General features: G+C 41.3%; 1 protein-coding gene across 6 annotated transcripts in view; it reads right to left on the reverse strand.

Moving 5' to 3' along the window:
- TNRC6C (trinucleotide repeat containing adaptor 6C) overlaps window positions 1-17,799 on the reverse strand; it is a 198,454-nt gene that overhangs the window by 46,232 nt on the left and 134,423 nt on the right. For all 6 annotated transcript variants that reach the window (XM_084647082.1, XM_084647085.1, XM_084647086.1 and 3 more), the window contains exon 5: window positions 15,005-17,602. In XM_084647082.1, coding sequence (XP_084503208.1) covers window positions 15,005-17,602 — 2,598 coding nt within the window. The remainder of the gene's footprint in view (window positions 1-15,004; window positions 17,603-17,799) is intronic.

The raw sequence follows: 17,799 nt of genomic DNA on the forward strand, positions 1-17,799 counted from the left end.
ACGGCGGGGAGGAGGGGGAACGTGGTGCACTCAGGGGAGAAGGCAGGGCCGGGACGAGGATTTGGGGAAGGGGTCCAATGGGGCAGGGAGGGAGCAGAGTTGGGGCGAGGACTTTGGGGAAGGGGTTGGAATGGGGGCGGGGAAGGGGTGGAGTTGGGGTGGGGAGGCACGAGATACCACCCCACCCCCAGTGGAGTGTCCTCTTTTTTGAATGTTCAAATATGGTAACCCTAACAGCGACCCTATTAAAAAAATATTTTGGGCACAGTAGCAGGGTTTGTTTACAGAAAGATAAAGCATAATCAACATGGGGTCTCAGCCAATAGGAAATCCAGCCCTGGATAATCAAGAGAAATGAAACTGTGTCACAAGGCAGTTATTTCCCCTTAAAATCACTCTATGGTCATTTGGTAGATGTGTTATTTTTCCTCAGATTTATTTTATCCACTGCAAAGAGGAGACAATGGAATTGAAAACAAGCAAACAAAAATCAAGAGGCCTCATATAGGTTAAAAAGAAACAGATTGTGTTCTAGAACAATGAGATCTCCTTATAAAGTTGATTGGTAACAAAACAACCACTAGTCAATCTGTCACTAGACAGTCTAATAGTACTGTGAAATAATTAAGCTATACGTGGCTATAAACTGTTAACTTATTAAGTATCTGCTGATAATATTAGTTGCTAATATAACAGTTTATAATAATGGATTTAATCCTAGATAGACAATTAAAATGACAAAGACAGATCCATAGTTAACAGTGAAATTATTTTCCACAGCAAATTCTCCAAATAAGCCAGGTATCACCAGGACCCACATGTTAGAGCAGGGGCGGGAAAACTATTTGGCCTAAGGGCCGCATCGGGCCACATCTGAAATTATATGGAGGGCTGGTTAGGGGAGGCTGTGCCTCCCAAAACAGCTAGGCATGGCCCGGCCCCCACCCACTATCCGACTCCCCCTGCTTCTCGCCTCCTGCAAGCCCCCCTGGAGTCCCCTGCCCCATCCACCCCCCGCTCTCTGTCCCCTGAATGCCCCCGGACTCCCCACCCCTAACTTCCCTCTCCTTCCTGACTGGCCCCCCCCACCCCCCGGACCCCTTCCCCATCCAATCACGCCTTCTCCTTGACCGCCCCTGGACCCCCTGCCCCTGACTGCGCCCTGCCTCTCCTTCCTGATGGCCCCCCCGGGACCCCTGCCACATCTAACCACCCCTTCTCCCTGTCCCCTGACTGCCCCCCCGGGACCCCTGCCCCTGACGGCCCCATCCAACCCATCCCCCTCCTTCCTGACTGCCCCCCCGGGACCCCTACCTCCGTTCAACCACCCTGATCACTGCCCCACCCCCTGACCACCACCCCCGAACTCCTCTGCCCCCCGCTCCCTGCCTCCTTACTGTGCTGCCTGGCGCACTGGTGGATCAGTACCTAGACCAGCTTCCCCGGCTTGGTCTAGGTACTGACAGGGAGTGCAACTCAGAGCCCTTTAAAACTTTTCTAATAGCAATTTTATATTAAATAAAAATAACTGAGAAATGCTCATCTGAAATTTTGCTACAAAAAAACATTTTACAAATTTATCTACTGAAGGAAACTTTAATATTGATTTGTCATCTTTGTTGTCTGTTTGCTCCAGCACACTTGATTGTATTATAAGTTTAAAGAGAATTTCTATTTATTAAGCCTGTGGTACTCTAAGTCAGAATTCACCAATGAGATGTGCTAATGCATTTTTTGCATTAGTCAGCAAAGCAAATAGGGGTCTTGGTGGTTCCAATGGTTAGATTGTTATTTGAAATTCTTCAGTTGGATTTTCTTCCTCTAGTTCTAAATATTTATATTATAGGAGTAACTCAAACCTCACAATTATGCATACTCTAGTCCTAACTGTGTTTATGACAACATACACAAAACATTTGGAAGTCTGTGTGAAATTAGTCTGTGGATTCACATCAGTTTCAAAATCATAAAAAACCCACACAAACAGCACTAAATTGCATTCTTGTTATTTTCAACAGGGGTGCAAACCTGAATAAACCGTAAAAATGGGTTTTCACTTCACCTTGGAGGTAGTATTCTTCAGGTCAGGGTTGAGACGCTTTAGAAGGCAATGTGGGGAGACTGGCTTAAATAGACAAATTTAATTTCTGATGCACTCAGACACTTTTCATTATTCATTTATATGAAAACTGTTGGAAAGGGTAAAAACCCATGAATTATCATTAGACCCAGCTGACAAGTGTAGAGTGAAAGTTTATTACTATACATTATTTGTGTAGAATCATACAATATACTACACACAATATTGACTCCACAAAAGCAGAAGTGATATCCATGTAATAAATTGCAGAATGACAGATTTCATTTACCATGCACCCTTAAACACTTGATCTGCACTCTGTCCACTAATTCATCTTTACCAGGACTACTAACATCACAAACCACTCAGTAGCTATAGAAATGTTTCTTGTCTCTGCATCCCCAAAACTTCTACTGGTCCCGGAGCAGTGAAGTTTAAGGTCTGATATATCTTGTGTCATATCAGGGCTAGAGACTGGAGCTTTTAATCATTAGAAAGTAGAGAGTCCTAGTTTTACAATAGGACATAGAATAGCCTTAGATCAGACCTTAACCACACATTATTAGATAAAGAACAGGTATTATAGATACATTTTAGAGGTCTGATATTTTATTAATTTTCTCTCCATCCAAAATGTGCACGATTGGCTTTACAAGCAGAAGAATGTGAAAAAGTGTGCCAATATAATAAAAAAAACTAATTGTTTTTCCTTAAGTATTTAGCACATGAATACTTGCTAAAATACACAAAGGTTTTTTGTCATTTGTTTGGGATAAAATGCATAGTTCACTTGTTGCTTTACCACTTGTGCATAATACAGACATTATTATTTCCAACTGAAATTAAAATGGGTGTTTCCCATTATCCACTGAGACTAAAAATATTAACTCCTCAGAGCACAAGAGTGTCCCCCTTTCTTCTTATTTTATTTTATTATATTTTTACCATGGATTTCTTTTCTAATTATGTTTTGCACTATCAGACTGGCTTTTGTCACACTTCTTCGGTTTTTCCAGGTAAGAAAAGGAACTGCCTAGTGGAATAACAGAAATTAAACAGATGCAAAAAAAAGTTAGGCTTCTGTTTATGTGAAGGAGGGACTCGGTCTGGTTTCAATTCAGAATGAGTTGTGGGGGTAGCTAGCTAAAGAGCTTAAAAGCAACCATTTCTGTTTAGCTATTCATCTCGGAGAAAAGCATACTGAATGGGTGTGGATATCAACTTTTGTTGAAATACTGCATGCTTTGCTTTATTTGCAGTTTGATGAGAGACTTCCAGAAGCATAACATGATCCTAAACAGATTAGCAACAGTCAATAGACTGTTTAAGGTTAAAACCATGTAAAAATGACTTTGTGCAAGAAAAAATTGTGATTCAAAGATTAAGGGTCATATTTTACTTTTAGAAAGTTTTCCGGGTGGTGTTTTAATTGGTGTTTCTTTTCAACATGCACTTTCGAAACAAAACAAAAAAACCCACCTCATTTATTCAACTTAACTATGTGCATAAAACAAGAACCAGACAGAGGCATCAGTTTTCTGCAGGTCAGCCTTTTACCATCAAAATGGTCTACAGCAATCTGTAAGAATTTACTTTGTACAAGACATGTTGCTAATTGCAACATGAACTTTTGATGTAATGCAGAAAAATTGGTTTTAGTATTTACTACTCTACGAGAGACCACACAATCAAAAGTCTAAGAGAAACTGTCAAGAGGCAAGAAATGTATATTTAATTTGCCTTCAAAATATGTTAAAAATGCACAGGATGTGTATTATGCCATTTTAAAATATGTGTTTTGTTTTGTTGGTTGTTGAAACAGGAACTACAAACGCCTTGTTAAATGGACTGACGGGTCATATCTGCTAAAGTACATCTCTATCCTCTGCTGAAATTTTGTGAATATAATGATATTCTTAAATGAATCAGCTATCCCTTCAACACTTACTGGAACTATGGACCAGGCATAGGATTCCCCTCTCATTCCCCCTTCTCCACCAATGGTAAAATATCAATTAGACACACTGCACACTGAGGGTGAAAACCTACACTCCTTATAAATGCGCTTCAGCAGAGGATCAACTCAGAAATACAGGGACAGAATCCTCTCTTCCTAAATTGGTGACATAGTACAGTATGCTCAAGCAAGAGGGTTGAGGTCACCATTCCATAGGTGAGGTTACGGTCTGATCTCATGATATTCTAGTGCTAGACGCAACATCTGTGTCCTATTGTAAAATTACAGTAACTCTCCTGACCATATTATGAGAGAAAAAAATTACATGAAGATTCTTGGTCCAATATAATGAAAATGTACCAAGTTCAACTGTGGTTGAGACCATCTACGTAGAGTTTGAGATATTAATCTTAAATTACAGACCTAAAGATGATCCTTAATGGTTTCCTCTATCAGAACGATATTTTTTTTATATTATTTTTTGAGAATTGTTTTTTCTGTTAAATGCTCTTCCGGGTTATTGGTTTTCATTCTGTTCAATGTAGTTTTGATGCTTCAATTGCCATATTTTTCTTTATTTGCTTAGAAAGACACACACTTCAAGGAGAAACTAGGATAGAAAATGTCCATTCATCTTCATCATACGCTTTATATCTCAACACAAAAGTAGTCATGTAGCAAAAAAGAAATAAGTTGTTAGAGTAAAAAGTATTTAAAAAATAAAAAGGGATTTTTCTTCTTTATCCTAGATTTTCCATGAAGGAAAACATGGGCAAATGACTCTGGTGCAACCTAATAAAATGGGCCCCATTTGAAAATAATTATGTAAACTTTTTACTTTTAAGTAAGGCATTACCAGAACTCCCTATTCTAAGGAGAGAGAATACCTGCTCATAGCATAAAGAAAAGGAGTACTTGTAGCACCTTAGAGACTAACACATTTATTTGTTACAGCTACAGCTCACAAAAGCTTATGCTCAAATAAATGTGTTAGTCTCTAAGGTGCCACAAGTACTCCTTTTCTTTTTGTGAATACAGACTAACACAGCTGCTACTCTGAAACCTGCTCACAGCATTACTCTCTTACATTTTTCTATGAAGTGACAACTAACTTCTTAAGGGCACCTACTTCCTGTGTGGTTTTATATATTTACTGTGTGAGAGTTTTTATATTCTAAGAACAGTGTAGTCAGTGTGAGATAGAAAGACTCTCAGGTGCCTCCGTAGAGGTTGAGATGCCCACCCAATATTTCTTGTAGAAGAAAGATAGTTCCAGGCCACAGAACATACCAGTGCCACAAGACCTCCACATTATTCAAACCTAGGGTGACCATATTTCCCTATGCTGAATATGGGACACCTGGTAAAATTACTCATATTCAAGTGAGTTCAACAGCAATCAATCAGAAATATGCAATACAAATGTTCAAATTAACATGAAGCTGACTGAGCCCCCATTAAAAAGAAATACTGCCTAGCTGGATTCTTATTATTTACCTTCTTATCTTTAAGGCTTTAGGGTTCACACGGGGAGAGGTGACACACACACACTCCCGTACACCTCTCTCACACGAGGGGGTGACTGACCCCGACCCTCCCTGCCCGGCTCTCTCCGTCCTCGATGCCTGGCTGGGCCCCCAGGACAGACACACCTCTCCTGGTACCTGGCGCCGCGTCTTCCTGAGGCAATACATGGTTGGGAGGCATGCAGGGTCACATGCATGCCCCCTTCCCCGGCCCCAGATTTCTGCCAAGGCCAAGCCCAGAACGTGGCCAGCAGCAGCCTTTTTGCACTGTGCAGGAGGGAAGGGATGGGAGCTGCTTCTAGCTGCAAGGAAGGAGGAGGGGGGAAAGGGATGACCTGCCCCATGTCTTTGCAGATCTCATCTCTTCTACCACCCTCCCCTGTGGCTGGAAACAGCTTGTCCCTTCCTGCCTGCACAGTGTCGAAAAGCAGTTAACACCTCCAGGCTGCTGCTGGCCACTGACATAACCCAGCCGCCTCCTGTCCCCCAGCTACAGTGCGGGCAGGAAGGGGTTAAGCCCTAAGGATGCATTGTGCAGCAGGCAGGGCCCAGGGAACCTGACTGCAGGGGCTTCAGCGAACCCAGCCAGAGAGGTGGCTCAGCAAGAGAGTGTGCCTATGGAACAGAGCAGCCCTGTGCTCACTGGGGGCAGGACCCAGGGCCGGGGGAGCAGGTGAAGAGGGTACTAAGCTCCTTCCCGGGGAGGGGGGGCTGCTGTGGAGCCCAGCTCATGCCAGAAAGTTTTGAGATTTCCCAGGGTTCCAGCCCAGCCAGAGACAGTGCGGAAAGGAAGGAGCCTGCTGGCCAGGCTGTAGGGGAGCTGAGCACTCCAACCAGGGGCTGGTTTTCTGCACAGCACTGGGAGCAGTATGCGCCCTGTCGGGGGGATGTGGAGGAGCAGTGGGGCTGGGGGGAGGCGGAGCAAAACAGGGGGAGGACAGCGAGAGGGGGAGCACGTAAAGGGCCGATGGGTGGTTAGCAGAGGTGACACATAAGCGGCCATCATCTGGCACCTGCCCGCACTCACCAGCCACTGCAGCACACAGCCACTGCCGGCTGGAAATGGGATGGGAGGCAGGAGCCAGCATGCAGGGGGGGGACTGTGCTGACAGACCAGCAGAGGGAGTGGCCAACCCTGTGCACTGCAACTTTGCCCCGCCACCAGCCTTGCACACCCATTCCCATCATCGGCCACTGGACCCCCGTGCCACTAACCGCTGGCAGGCAGGTGGCTGGCGACCAAGGATCCGGTCAGCAGCAGCACCCACCAGTGCTGATGGGGGGGAGGCACGCAGAAAATACGGGACAATTTGCCCGTTTTTAAGAAAAAGTTAGAACACCTGCAGGAGGCCTTAAAATATGGGACTGTCCCTTTAAAAACTGGACATCTGGTCACCCTATTCAAACCCTGATCTGAAGACAGAATTATTGATTTCCTTATGGGCTTTTCTATGGCATTTGTCACGATCATATCTGAGTGCTCCACAAACATTAATTCATCTTCACAAAACAGAAGTGAAGGGGCTGTATTATCCCCATTTTATATGTGGGGAGCACAGCCACAGAGGTTAAGGGCAAAAGCATCCCCTAATTTTGGGTGCCCTAGTTCAGGCATCAAGGACCTTATTTTTCAGAGTATTTAGCTTTTTATATCACTGTATATATTTAAGCTCAGCTCCCACTGACTTCAGTTGTAGTTGTGAGTGCTCAGCATCAGAGCAAATCAGACCCCAGGGTCTCAAGTTTGGCACTCAGAAAATGAGGTTTAAGTGACTTATTTAGGATCACACAGGAATAATGAAGCACAGACAGGGATAGAATCCAGGCCTGCAGGGCAGCATTCAACTGTCTTACCCATGAGACTTCCTTTTCTCTTCCTGTAATCTCCTACTTCATTCACTACATAATTTCCAATTTCTGCAACAAAGTCAAAGGGACTTGACAGACAATAGCCTTCTTTACAACACAAACCTGATTCATCCCCAGAGCAACTCCCTCCTGTGTATATGATCACGTAATTAAAGACTGCATCACAATGCATGCACACAAGGTGGCCCAATTATGGCTGCACAGGCAACCACCATAATTATGGCAATTCCTAACTTTTGAGTGCTTGACTTTGCAACCTTTTAACAGTTCTGTGTGTAATACATACAGACACACACAGACAGATGTTTATTCATAACATTGTTGCAACAATGATTTCAGAATTAATTTTTAAAGCAACAATTGTCTTCCTTTTACAACATATACCAATATATAAATATTTTGGATTTTGTTTTATTTCACTATCTCAGCATTTTTTAATGAACATTCATGCACATTTTTCAATATTATCATTTGAACCTAATGCTATGGTTTCTCGGTTGGATTTTTTAAAAATGATCATTAGAAGTCATATGGTATAAGCAGATAAATTTAGAAAACAAAAAAAATCTGTAATAGTGCTTTTCCATCTGAAGAGGAAACCATGTATAGTAACACCTTTTATTGAAAGGTAACATTCAAAACCTGAAAGACTAATTTGTTAGTCTCTAAGGTGCCACAAATATTCCTTTTCTTTTTAAAAATAGTAAGTTTTCCTGTGCAAGGTATCGAATTATTTGAATAGTGTGAATAGCACATAATTTAAAATTTATAGTTTCAAAATTGTGGATATGATCTACTAAAATCAGAATTAGTGTAAAGAAAGAATTACTTTAACACTGCCAGAAAGATTAAAAAAATCTGAAGTGACAATTTCATGTGCAAGGTACTATGATTAAAATGTTTTGCAAGTCCATTATATTTGTCATCCATTTAGCCCCTGGAAAATATTTTTCTTTCTAGAGTTTAGGTCAATTTAATGAAAACAGATATCCTCAACTTTTAAAAATACTTTAATTAGTGACTGGAAGCTGAAGCCAAACAAATTCAAAATGGAAATAAGGCACAAATTTTTAACAGTGAGTGTGATTAACCTACCAAAAGAAACACTAGATCCTTTATCTCTTAATGTCTTCAAATCAAAGCTGGATGCCATTCTGGAAGATATGCTTTAGACGAACACAAGTTATTGGGCTCTATACAAAGATAACTGGGACAAAGTTAAGGGCCTGTGATAGACAGGAAGTCAGACTAGATGATCTAATGGTTTCTTCTGTTCATATCATCATAGAGTTTAAGGCCAATGTGTATGGAAATAGTTTTATACCAAAATTACAATAAATATGTATTGTTCCAGAACACCAGGTAGAAGAAAATGAAGGAGATGCAGAGGCAGAAAAACCACAACTGGATAGAAGCAGCATCTGGAATGTCAGTGTTAGTCATGACCAAAATAAGAGGCACCAAGAACTCAGTAGCAGGAAAAGAAAATAGCAAATCTATCTGGAACTTGAACAAAACATCCTTATAGGTGGGAACTCAGAGAAAATAAGTAGCATTAGCTTGGACAGCTTTCCAGGTCAAGACAAAACTGGATGGAAGAATTTCAGATAACACTGCTAGGTCTAATTAGTTTTGTGATGTCGGGAATCATCATATGGAACATTATTTCCAGTGCATGATCTTTCAGGTTTCTGATAACTTGTATTTAAAAGGTGACCTATATTTTTCATTGCTATTCGCTCACCACAACACCCTGTCCCTATAAAGGAAAACTGTATATTTCTTTCCTCCTGAAATGACCCAATAACCTAAAAACTTGAGTTTGGACTACAACAGAAGTTTACAGATGCTTTCCTAGTCACCCTGAAGATAAAAGTTTTTAACCAATGTGCCTCTGTGGGAGTGACATATAAGTGCAAGGATGCTTGTTATCCCAGTGCAGAAGAGGATATCCTCCCAGTACAAGTCAATGAATAGAATTAGTAGAAACAGCAGCATTCCAGACTTGAATAACAGACACAACTGAAAAATATGTCTTTTGGCAGGAAGTATAGCCAGAAGAACAGAAACAGATGTACAGTACAGTAATTGTCTGAAAATGGCCATCAAAGGCTGAAAGACAAACATAGGGAAACAAATAGCAACAGGGAAAAGAAAACACAGAATCTTAGAAATGTAGGACTGGAAGGGACCTCAAAAGGTTACCTTGTACAGTCCCCTGCACTGAGACAGAACTAAGTGTTATCTTCTGACCATTCCTAGCAGGTGTTTGTTTAACCTGTTCTTTAAAACCTCCAATGATGGAGGTTCCACAACCTCACTAGGCAATTTGTTCCAGTGCTTAACTATCCTTACAGTTAGGAAGTTTTTCCTAATGTCTAACCTAAATCTCCCTTGCAGCAATTTAAGCCCACTACTTCTTGTCCTGTCCTCAGTGGTTAAGGAGAACAATTTATCACCCTCCTCTTTAGAACAACCATTTACATACACTTGCATACTTATGTTCCATCTCAGCCTTCTCTTTTCCAGACAAAACAAAACCAATTTTTTTCAATCTTCCCTCAAAGATGATGTTTTCTAGACCTTTAATCATTTTTGTTGCTCTCTGAACTTTCTTCAGTTTGTCCACATCTTTCCCAAAATGTGGTGCCCAGAACTGGAAACAGTACTGCAATCAAGGCCTTATCAGTGTTGAGTGGAAGAATTACTTCTCGTGTCTTGCTTACAACACTCCTGCTAATACATCCCAGAATGATGATTGCTTTTTTTGCACAACAATATTGACTCATATTTAGTTTGTGATCCACTATAATCTCCAGAACCTTTTCTGCAGTACTCCTTCCTAGGTAGTCATTTCCGATTTTGTATTTGTGCAATTGATTATTCCTTCCCTAATGAAGAACTTTGCATTTGTCCATATTGAATTTCATCTTGTTCATTTCAGACCATTTCTCCAATTTTTCAAGATCATTTTGAATTCTAATCCTGTCCTCCAAAACGCTTGCAACCTCTCCCAGTGTGGTATCGTCCAGAAACTTGGTAAGGGTACTCTCTATGCCATTATCCAAATCATATATGAAGATATTGAACAGAACCAGATACAGAACAGATCCATACAGGACCCCACTTTATATGCCTTTCCAGCTTAATTATGAACCATTGATAACTACTCTCTTAGTAGTTTCCCAAAGACTTGTGCACCCATTTTATAGTAGGTTCATCTAGGCAATATTTCCCTAGTTTGTTTGTGAGAACGTCATGTGAGAGAGTATCAAAAGCCTTACTAAAGTCAAGATGTATCACATCTACTGCTTCCCCCCAATCTACAAGGCTTGTTAACCCAGTCAAAGAAGGCTATGAGGGCATTAGCTTGGTTTGACATTATTTGTTCTTAACCAATCCATGTTGACTATTAGTTATCACCTTATTTTCTTCTAGGTGCTTACAAAATGATGGGTTGATTATTTGTTCCACTATCTTTCAGGTTACCAAAGTTAAGCTGACTAGTCTATAATTCCCTGGGTTGTCCTTATTCACCTTTTTATAGATAGGTACTATATTTGCCCTTTTTCAATCCTTGGGTATCTCTCCTGTCCTCCACAAGTTCTCAAAGATAATCACTAATGGTTCAGAGATCTATTCAGCAAGTGCCTTCAGTATTCTAAGATTTATTTCATCAGGCCCTACTGATCTGAAGATATCTTACTTGTCTAAGTAATAATTTGACTTGTTCTTTTCCTATTTTAGCCTGATGTCTAACCTAAATCTCCCTTGCAGCAATTTAAAACAACTACTTCTTGTTCTGTCCTCAGTTTTCCAATCACTGCTAACTTTTTTGGGGAAAACAAACCAAAAAGGCATTTAGCACTGTGGCCATTGCCCCATTTTCTGTTATTGTGTTTTCTTCTTCATTGAGTAATGGGCCTACCCTGTCCTTGGTCTTCCTCTTATTTTGAATACCTTTGTAAAATGTTTTCTTGTTACTCTTTATATCCCTAGCTAGTTTAATCTTGGTTTTGTCTTGGACTTTCTAATTTTGTCCCTTTGCCATATATACACACACATGGGGACAGTTTGCTCTTGTGCTCTTAATAAAATTGATTTTAAAAAAAACTATCAACTCTTCTGAAGTCTCTTTCCCCTTAAACTTACTTCCCATTGGACCTTACCTAGCAATTCTCTGAGATTGCGGAAGTCTACCTTCTTGAAGTCCACTGTCTATATTCTGCTGTTTTCCTGCATACCATTCCTTAAAATCATGAATTCTATCATTTCATGATCACTTTCACCTTCCAATTCTCAACTAATTCCTCCCTATTTATTTGAATCGTACCTAAAATAGCCTCTCCCCTAGTCACTTTCTCCACCTTCTGTAATAAAAGTTGTATCCAATGCATTCCAAGAATTTGTTGGATAATCTGTGACCTACTGTATTATTTCCCCAACAGATGTCTGGGTAGTTAAGTCGCCCATCACCACCAAGTCCCATGTTTTGGATGATTTTGTTAATTATTTAAAAAAGCCTCATCGACCTCTTCTTCCTGGTTAGGTGATCTGTAGCAGATATGTACCATGACATCACACCTAGTTTTTTACTCCTTTTATCCTTACTCAGAGACTTTCAACAGGTCTGCCTCCCACTATCTCAACCTCAGTGCAAACTTATTCTGGATCAATATCCCAGTCATGTGAATTATCTCACCAAGTTTCTGTGATGCCAATTATGTCAAAATTGCGATTATTCACTAGTATTTCTAGTTCTTCCTGTTTATTGCCCATAGTTCTTGCATTAGTATACAGATTAACTAAGATATTTATTAGATTTTCCCTCTATAATTCCTCTTGCCTCATCTTTGTTCCTGCTGTGATTGTAAGGATGAGATTAGTAAGGATGGTGACAATTATGAAAAGGAATTACAACATGGTACCTTCCCACCCACTGAAAGTTTGAAAAAATTGAGAGAGATCAAGATTGATTACTAAGAGTGTAATCAATGGCTAAACTGACATTTTTGAGAAGCTTTTCTTACATTCATTCTGCTAGTCAACAAAATTCCGCTGAACTTCCTTAACTTGTAGAAAAGTATTCTTCCTTTATCACAAACACTGGGAGATAAGTAAGGACTACTGGCCAGTTTTAATTCTGTTGGATATCTAAATTTCTAATTCACATTTCGTAACTGAGTAAATGTACTCTGGATGAACAGCTTTCCAAATTGGCTATCAGAACCTAATCCAAGCTAGTCTCAGATACGTTAACTAAGCATTGTTCGAGAAACAAAATGGTAGCAAGGACGCTAGGAAAAAGATTACTTCCATGTCAGGCCCAGGAAGAATTATAAATGAGATTTTTGATGCTTGGATTTCAAAAGCAGCAAAGAAAAGTGGGGGCTTTCCTACTGTCAGATACTAAGGGTATCTAACCAAGACATCAAGCTAACCAAGCTGTAGGTTGTGGGAGTCATTTTCTGCCATGCTATAAATACAGACAGCATTTCAAAAAATCTGCAACTAAACTTCAACCAGACCTAGAAAGCTTTCTGTAGTATTTGTACAGAGGTGAATGCTCAAGGTAAGTTTATGTCCCATCTCCTTTTCTTTGCACTATCAATAAAATATTGTTTCATTTAAGGAAAACTGAATTAAGTTTGGAGATTTATTTAGGAGTGTTACTGAATGGAACCATGGAGAGTGAACAATGTTCTTTTCTTCTTAGGGAGACAAAGAAGCGGGGAACTGCCTTGATATAAAATAAGACACAGAAGACTCCAGTCTTTCTCCTGAAATAGTGACACAGCAGGGCAGACTAGCGCTAGTGTAGGCACAGGGATAGCTGAATAATCTAGGTTATCAGATGTTGTTACATCTTGGTTTCCTTTTTTTAAAAAAGGAAAGTAGAAAACTGAGAATACTAGCCTCCCTAATTAAATTTCTGAATTCAGCAGCAGACCAGTAAAAAGGCAACTTCCCAAGTTCCCAAGCCAAAAGGCAACTTGCTTTGAGAGCAGTAAAAGTGTGATTTTAAGAGCCAGCCATTGAAGAGAAATCCCTTACCCTAAGACATGTGGGACACGTGATTTGGTAAATCTGCAAATACACTGCCTTAATTAATAAAAAGGTAGACTACACCTGTTCACAAGTACAAAGAGTGCAAGATTACAAACTCGTTTGTCCAGCTATGGAGCAATTAAAATCAATACTTGATGGATTCCTGCCTATGGTCTAGAGTTCATGATGCACAAGGCTGACTTTTTCTCTATCTTTATGCTTATTCTCAAGGAAAATCTGATTCCAGGTACAAAACAGTTAACAAAAAACACAATTTATTGCTAATTACTACACTATGCCAAATATGCTTGACATCAAAGGGTAATCACTACTGCTAGTCAACATACACAGCATAATTTTTGTTTATAATACTTAAGCCACTAATGTTCTATAAATCTAGCAATTATTAAAAAAATATTAAGGACACTACAAACATTACAACACTGTACATATAAAAATGAAATATCTAATAAACTTTAATAGGCTCTCTAGCTATAGTTTCAATCCCTTTCTCTAGGTCTTCAAACAACAATGCATATCCCAACCCAGAGGATGAAACAGTGGCTAGCATAAGCATTGCTGGGCTGGAGTTAATTTCTGAATGAGGCTTTCAGGACTCAGAAAATCTGAGTGAGACCATAGCTACATTTTTATGGGTTGTGCCAGCTGAATCCTCCACCTCACTTTCCAGATGCTCTTCCTGTGCAGCAGACAACCAATTTAGACAAGTGAGTGCAGACTCTTTAAAGACATTCCATTCCCCCTTGCCTTCTTAGCTCAAAAGGCCTCAACTGGCCTGCTGAACCTGATGCAATGCTGAGTGCAGCTATGACAGCAGATCCTGCCATAATGATTTCTTGAAGGATCCCCTTCCCCACACCAGTTTCTTTTCATTCCTGGATCCTGCTGACCTATTCATGAATTTTACAGAGCATCCCTCAGATGAGGTATCAGAAGGGTAGCTGTGTTAGTCTGTATCCAGAAAAACAACAGGGAATCCAGTGGCACCTTAAAGACTAAGACTTATTTGGGTATAAGCTTTTGTGGGTAAAAAACCCACTTCTTCTGGGTTTTTTACCCATGAAAGTTTATGCCCAAATACATCTGTTAGTTTTTAAGGTGACACCAGACTCTCCATTGTTTTCCCTCATATCAGAAGTTTTCCAACTGGAAAAGCACATCAACTGGGGGCTCTGCAGGTGAGAATGTAATATTTTTTATTTTATTTTAGTAAACACAACCTACACAATTGTATTATCCTAAACGTTTTTTTAAACTTATCTGAAAAATTGAACAAATTCTTAAGTAACACTAAATTTAAATAAATAGGAAATGTCCAACAGATCTCATTTTATACTATTATTCACATTAATTAAAAACATTTGAAATCACTCCTCGTTATTAGCATGTGTATGTATGTCTTAAAAGACAGAGACGTGTGTGTGTGTGTGTGTGTGTAATAAAATATTTATTTCCACTGTATCCTACTTCTGTCTTAAAAAGAAAATGAAACTTTTTCCATACCTGGACCAAGCAGTGGGGACCGGTTCGGCTGGGCACTTGACTGGTGCGAAGGCTGAGGTTCAGCCATATGTGTGTTGATAATGGTGGTAGTAGTGGTGGTGTTGGTTGTGGTACTGCTCTGAATTACAGGGTTGTTTCTATCCCACATGTTTACAGTCTTGTTGTTGTTGTAGTTTGGATCACCCCAAGCTGAGGTACCATCATCAATTTCCATCTTACGGCGAATGGATGGTGGAGAAGGCTCTTCCCAGCCAGTTGCCTCACTGCTATCTTTTTGTTTGGGTGGCACTGGCCCACCAACCCATCCTGACCCAGTCTGTTTAACAGAAGCTGCTCCTCCCCAGTTACTCACACTGTTGTCCTGGGGTTTACTAGCCCAATTCTGTTGAGGGCTAGGTTTTAGAGATTCTCCCCAACTTGTACCTGTATTAGCCTTGGTGTTTGTGCCATTTCCCCATCCACTGGTCCCAGACCTTGTAGTATCATTCCAACCTGACCCTGATCTATTGTCAGTATCCCATCCAGATCCATTCTTCTTCCCCTCAGCCAAGTGTCCAGGGACAGATGATGGTTCAGTCCAATCTCCACTTCCTGAAGTCCAGCCTGGATTTGATTTCTGTCCATCTCCCCAGTTTTGAGATTTGGGTTTCTGAGGTTCACCCCATGTCGGTGATTTTTCCTCCTGATTTGCGGTCCCACTCCAAGCGTGGCCACTTTTGGCAGCAGTAGCAGCAGCAGCATTGACAGCAGTAGAGCTAGCTGATTCTCCCCATCCCCCTGGGCCATTTGGCGCTTTGTTGTTGTTGTCTCCCCAACCTGTATTTGCTGGAACAGCTGAGGGTGGAGAGTTGGCCCACCCAGATACTGAAGAGGTATTTGTACTGTTCATGATGGACCCATCATTCTTCCCCCCTGAGTTTGAAGGCTGAGAAGCTGTACAACCCCAGGCCTCCGTTCCATTGTCATTCTTTCGTTCAGACCTTGGGGATTCTTCAAATTCCCAGGCAGTGTTTTGCTTTACAGGAGTCTGCCCCCAACCAGTATTGGACAGAACTCTTGGGTCAAGGTCATTCCTTGGCAACTGGACTTGCCCTTGGTCTATCACCCCTTTGTCTCTCCTTCTGGCCTCTCCTGCTCCTTCTCTCCCAGTGTTGCCCTCATTTTGACCTCCACCACTGTCATTACTTTCTTCACTAGCTGTGGTGACAGATGCTGCAGCTTTGGCCCAAGAGTTTATTTGTTCATTGCCCTGCTGCATGGCAGGATTCTGGCTGGTAACACTAGGGCTATCCCACCCTGCTGATCCTTTACCACTGATGTCACTATTGGAATGCTGATTTGGGGGCTTACCCCATTCACCATTAACACCATTACTGGTGTTACGGTTGGGGTGGCCCCAAGCTCCAGAATGCATGCTACCAACACTACTGTTGCCACTGCCCCTGCCCCATGCTAGTACCCCAGGACCAGCAGGAGGTCCTGAATCCCATGCACTTGCTCCATTTCCTTCCTTGTGCACAGCACTGCTGGATCCGTTCTGTTTAGCACTTAATGCTGAGTTCACAGTGTCTCCATTCCCCTGACTGAACCCAGAATTGCCGTTTCCTGTGGCAGGATTACCTGGGGATATTCCCCATACCGAACTACCCATTCCTTCACCATTGCCCCCACTGACTTGAGAAACTGATGTTCCATTAGCACCAGGAAGGCCTTGCAGGTGGGGCGAGATGATGGCCCCCATACCAACAGCCATCCCCCAGTTTGGCAGTCCATTAGTCTGCATTGCATTGATAGGGTTTGGTGAAGAGTTCATGGGGTTAGTGTTATTTGGTCCATCAGTGTTAAGGTTCTGAGGTTGTACGCTGAAAGACACATTCTGAGAAGTGGACGTTTGTGGTTCTGTGCTCTCTTGCGGCAGCAAGTTTCCCCAAGCACCTAAGGTGCTTGTTGGGTTACCATTCTGGTTGCCGATATTCTGACCTATGGCACTGACTGGACTACAAATACTGGAAGGGTTGCCTGCTCCCACAGTTCCTTCATGTCCGAGTACAGGCCAGGCAGCTGGATTGGCATTAGGGTTAAGGTTAAGATTAATGCCAGCATTTGAGTTGGAAGCACCCCAGCAGTTTTGACTTCTACCATCTGCAATCATGTTGTCCATCTTTCCATCCCCACCACTGGCAGAGCAGTGAGTTAGGCCAGAGTTGGAGCCTGTGGCCACACCCCACACTCTGGTTGAGTTTCCATTACCATTTGCTCCACCAGCTCCAAGGGCACTCTGGTTAGAAGTGCTTTGGATGAGTGCTCCATTGGTGCCATTATTGCCATTAGTTTTCTTTGTATGTCCAGTGAAGTTGCCTTGGGCACTCCCTGTAGCCATGCTACTGTTCTCTGAGCCACAGTTAGAGGCAGAGTCAGTTTCTGTAGTACATTCTGAAGCAGATTCAGACTCAGTTCCTGTAATGGAAGGCCACGCTTCCTTGTCAGTCCTATCTATTATCACTTTATCCCAGCTGCAGTTGGCTTCACTTCTGAAAGTGGGCTGCTGTCCCCAGTGGGAATTTTCATAATGGTCTCCCAAACCACTGTGACTAAGATCTGAAAAGGATTAAACAAGACTCAGAATTAGTCTGCCATTCAAATTCTGTTAAAATAACGTCATTAAATACATTTTACTTTCTTAATTACTATACCATACTCTACATAAATTCCAAATTACACTAAAACGAAGCATACACTATTTTTAAAAGACGTATATAAGATAATTTTATGCACCACAATAAGTACCTTACATC

The sequence above is a fragment of the Lepidochelys olivacea genome, assembly GCF_965140295.1.
Source record: "Lepidochelys olivacea isolate rLepOli2 genome assembly, chromosome: 14".
Lineage (NCBI taxonomy): Eukaryota > Metazoa > Chordata > Testudines > Cheloniidae > Lepidochelys > Lepidochelys olivacea.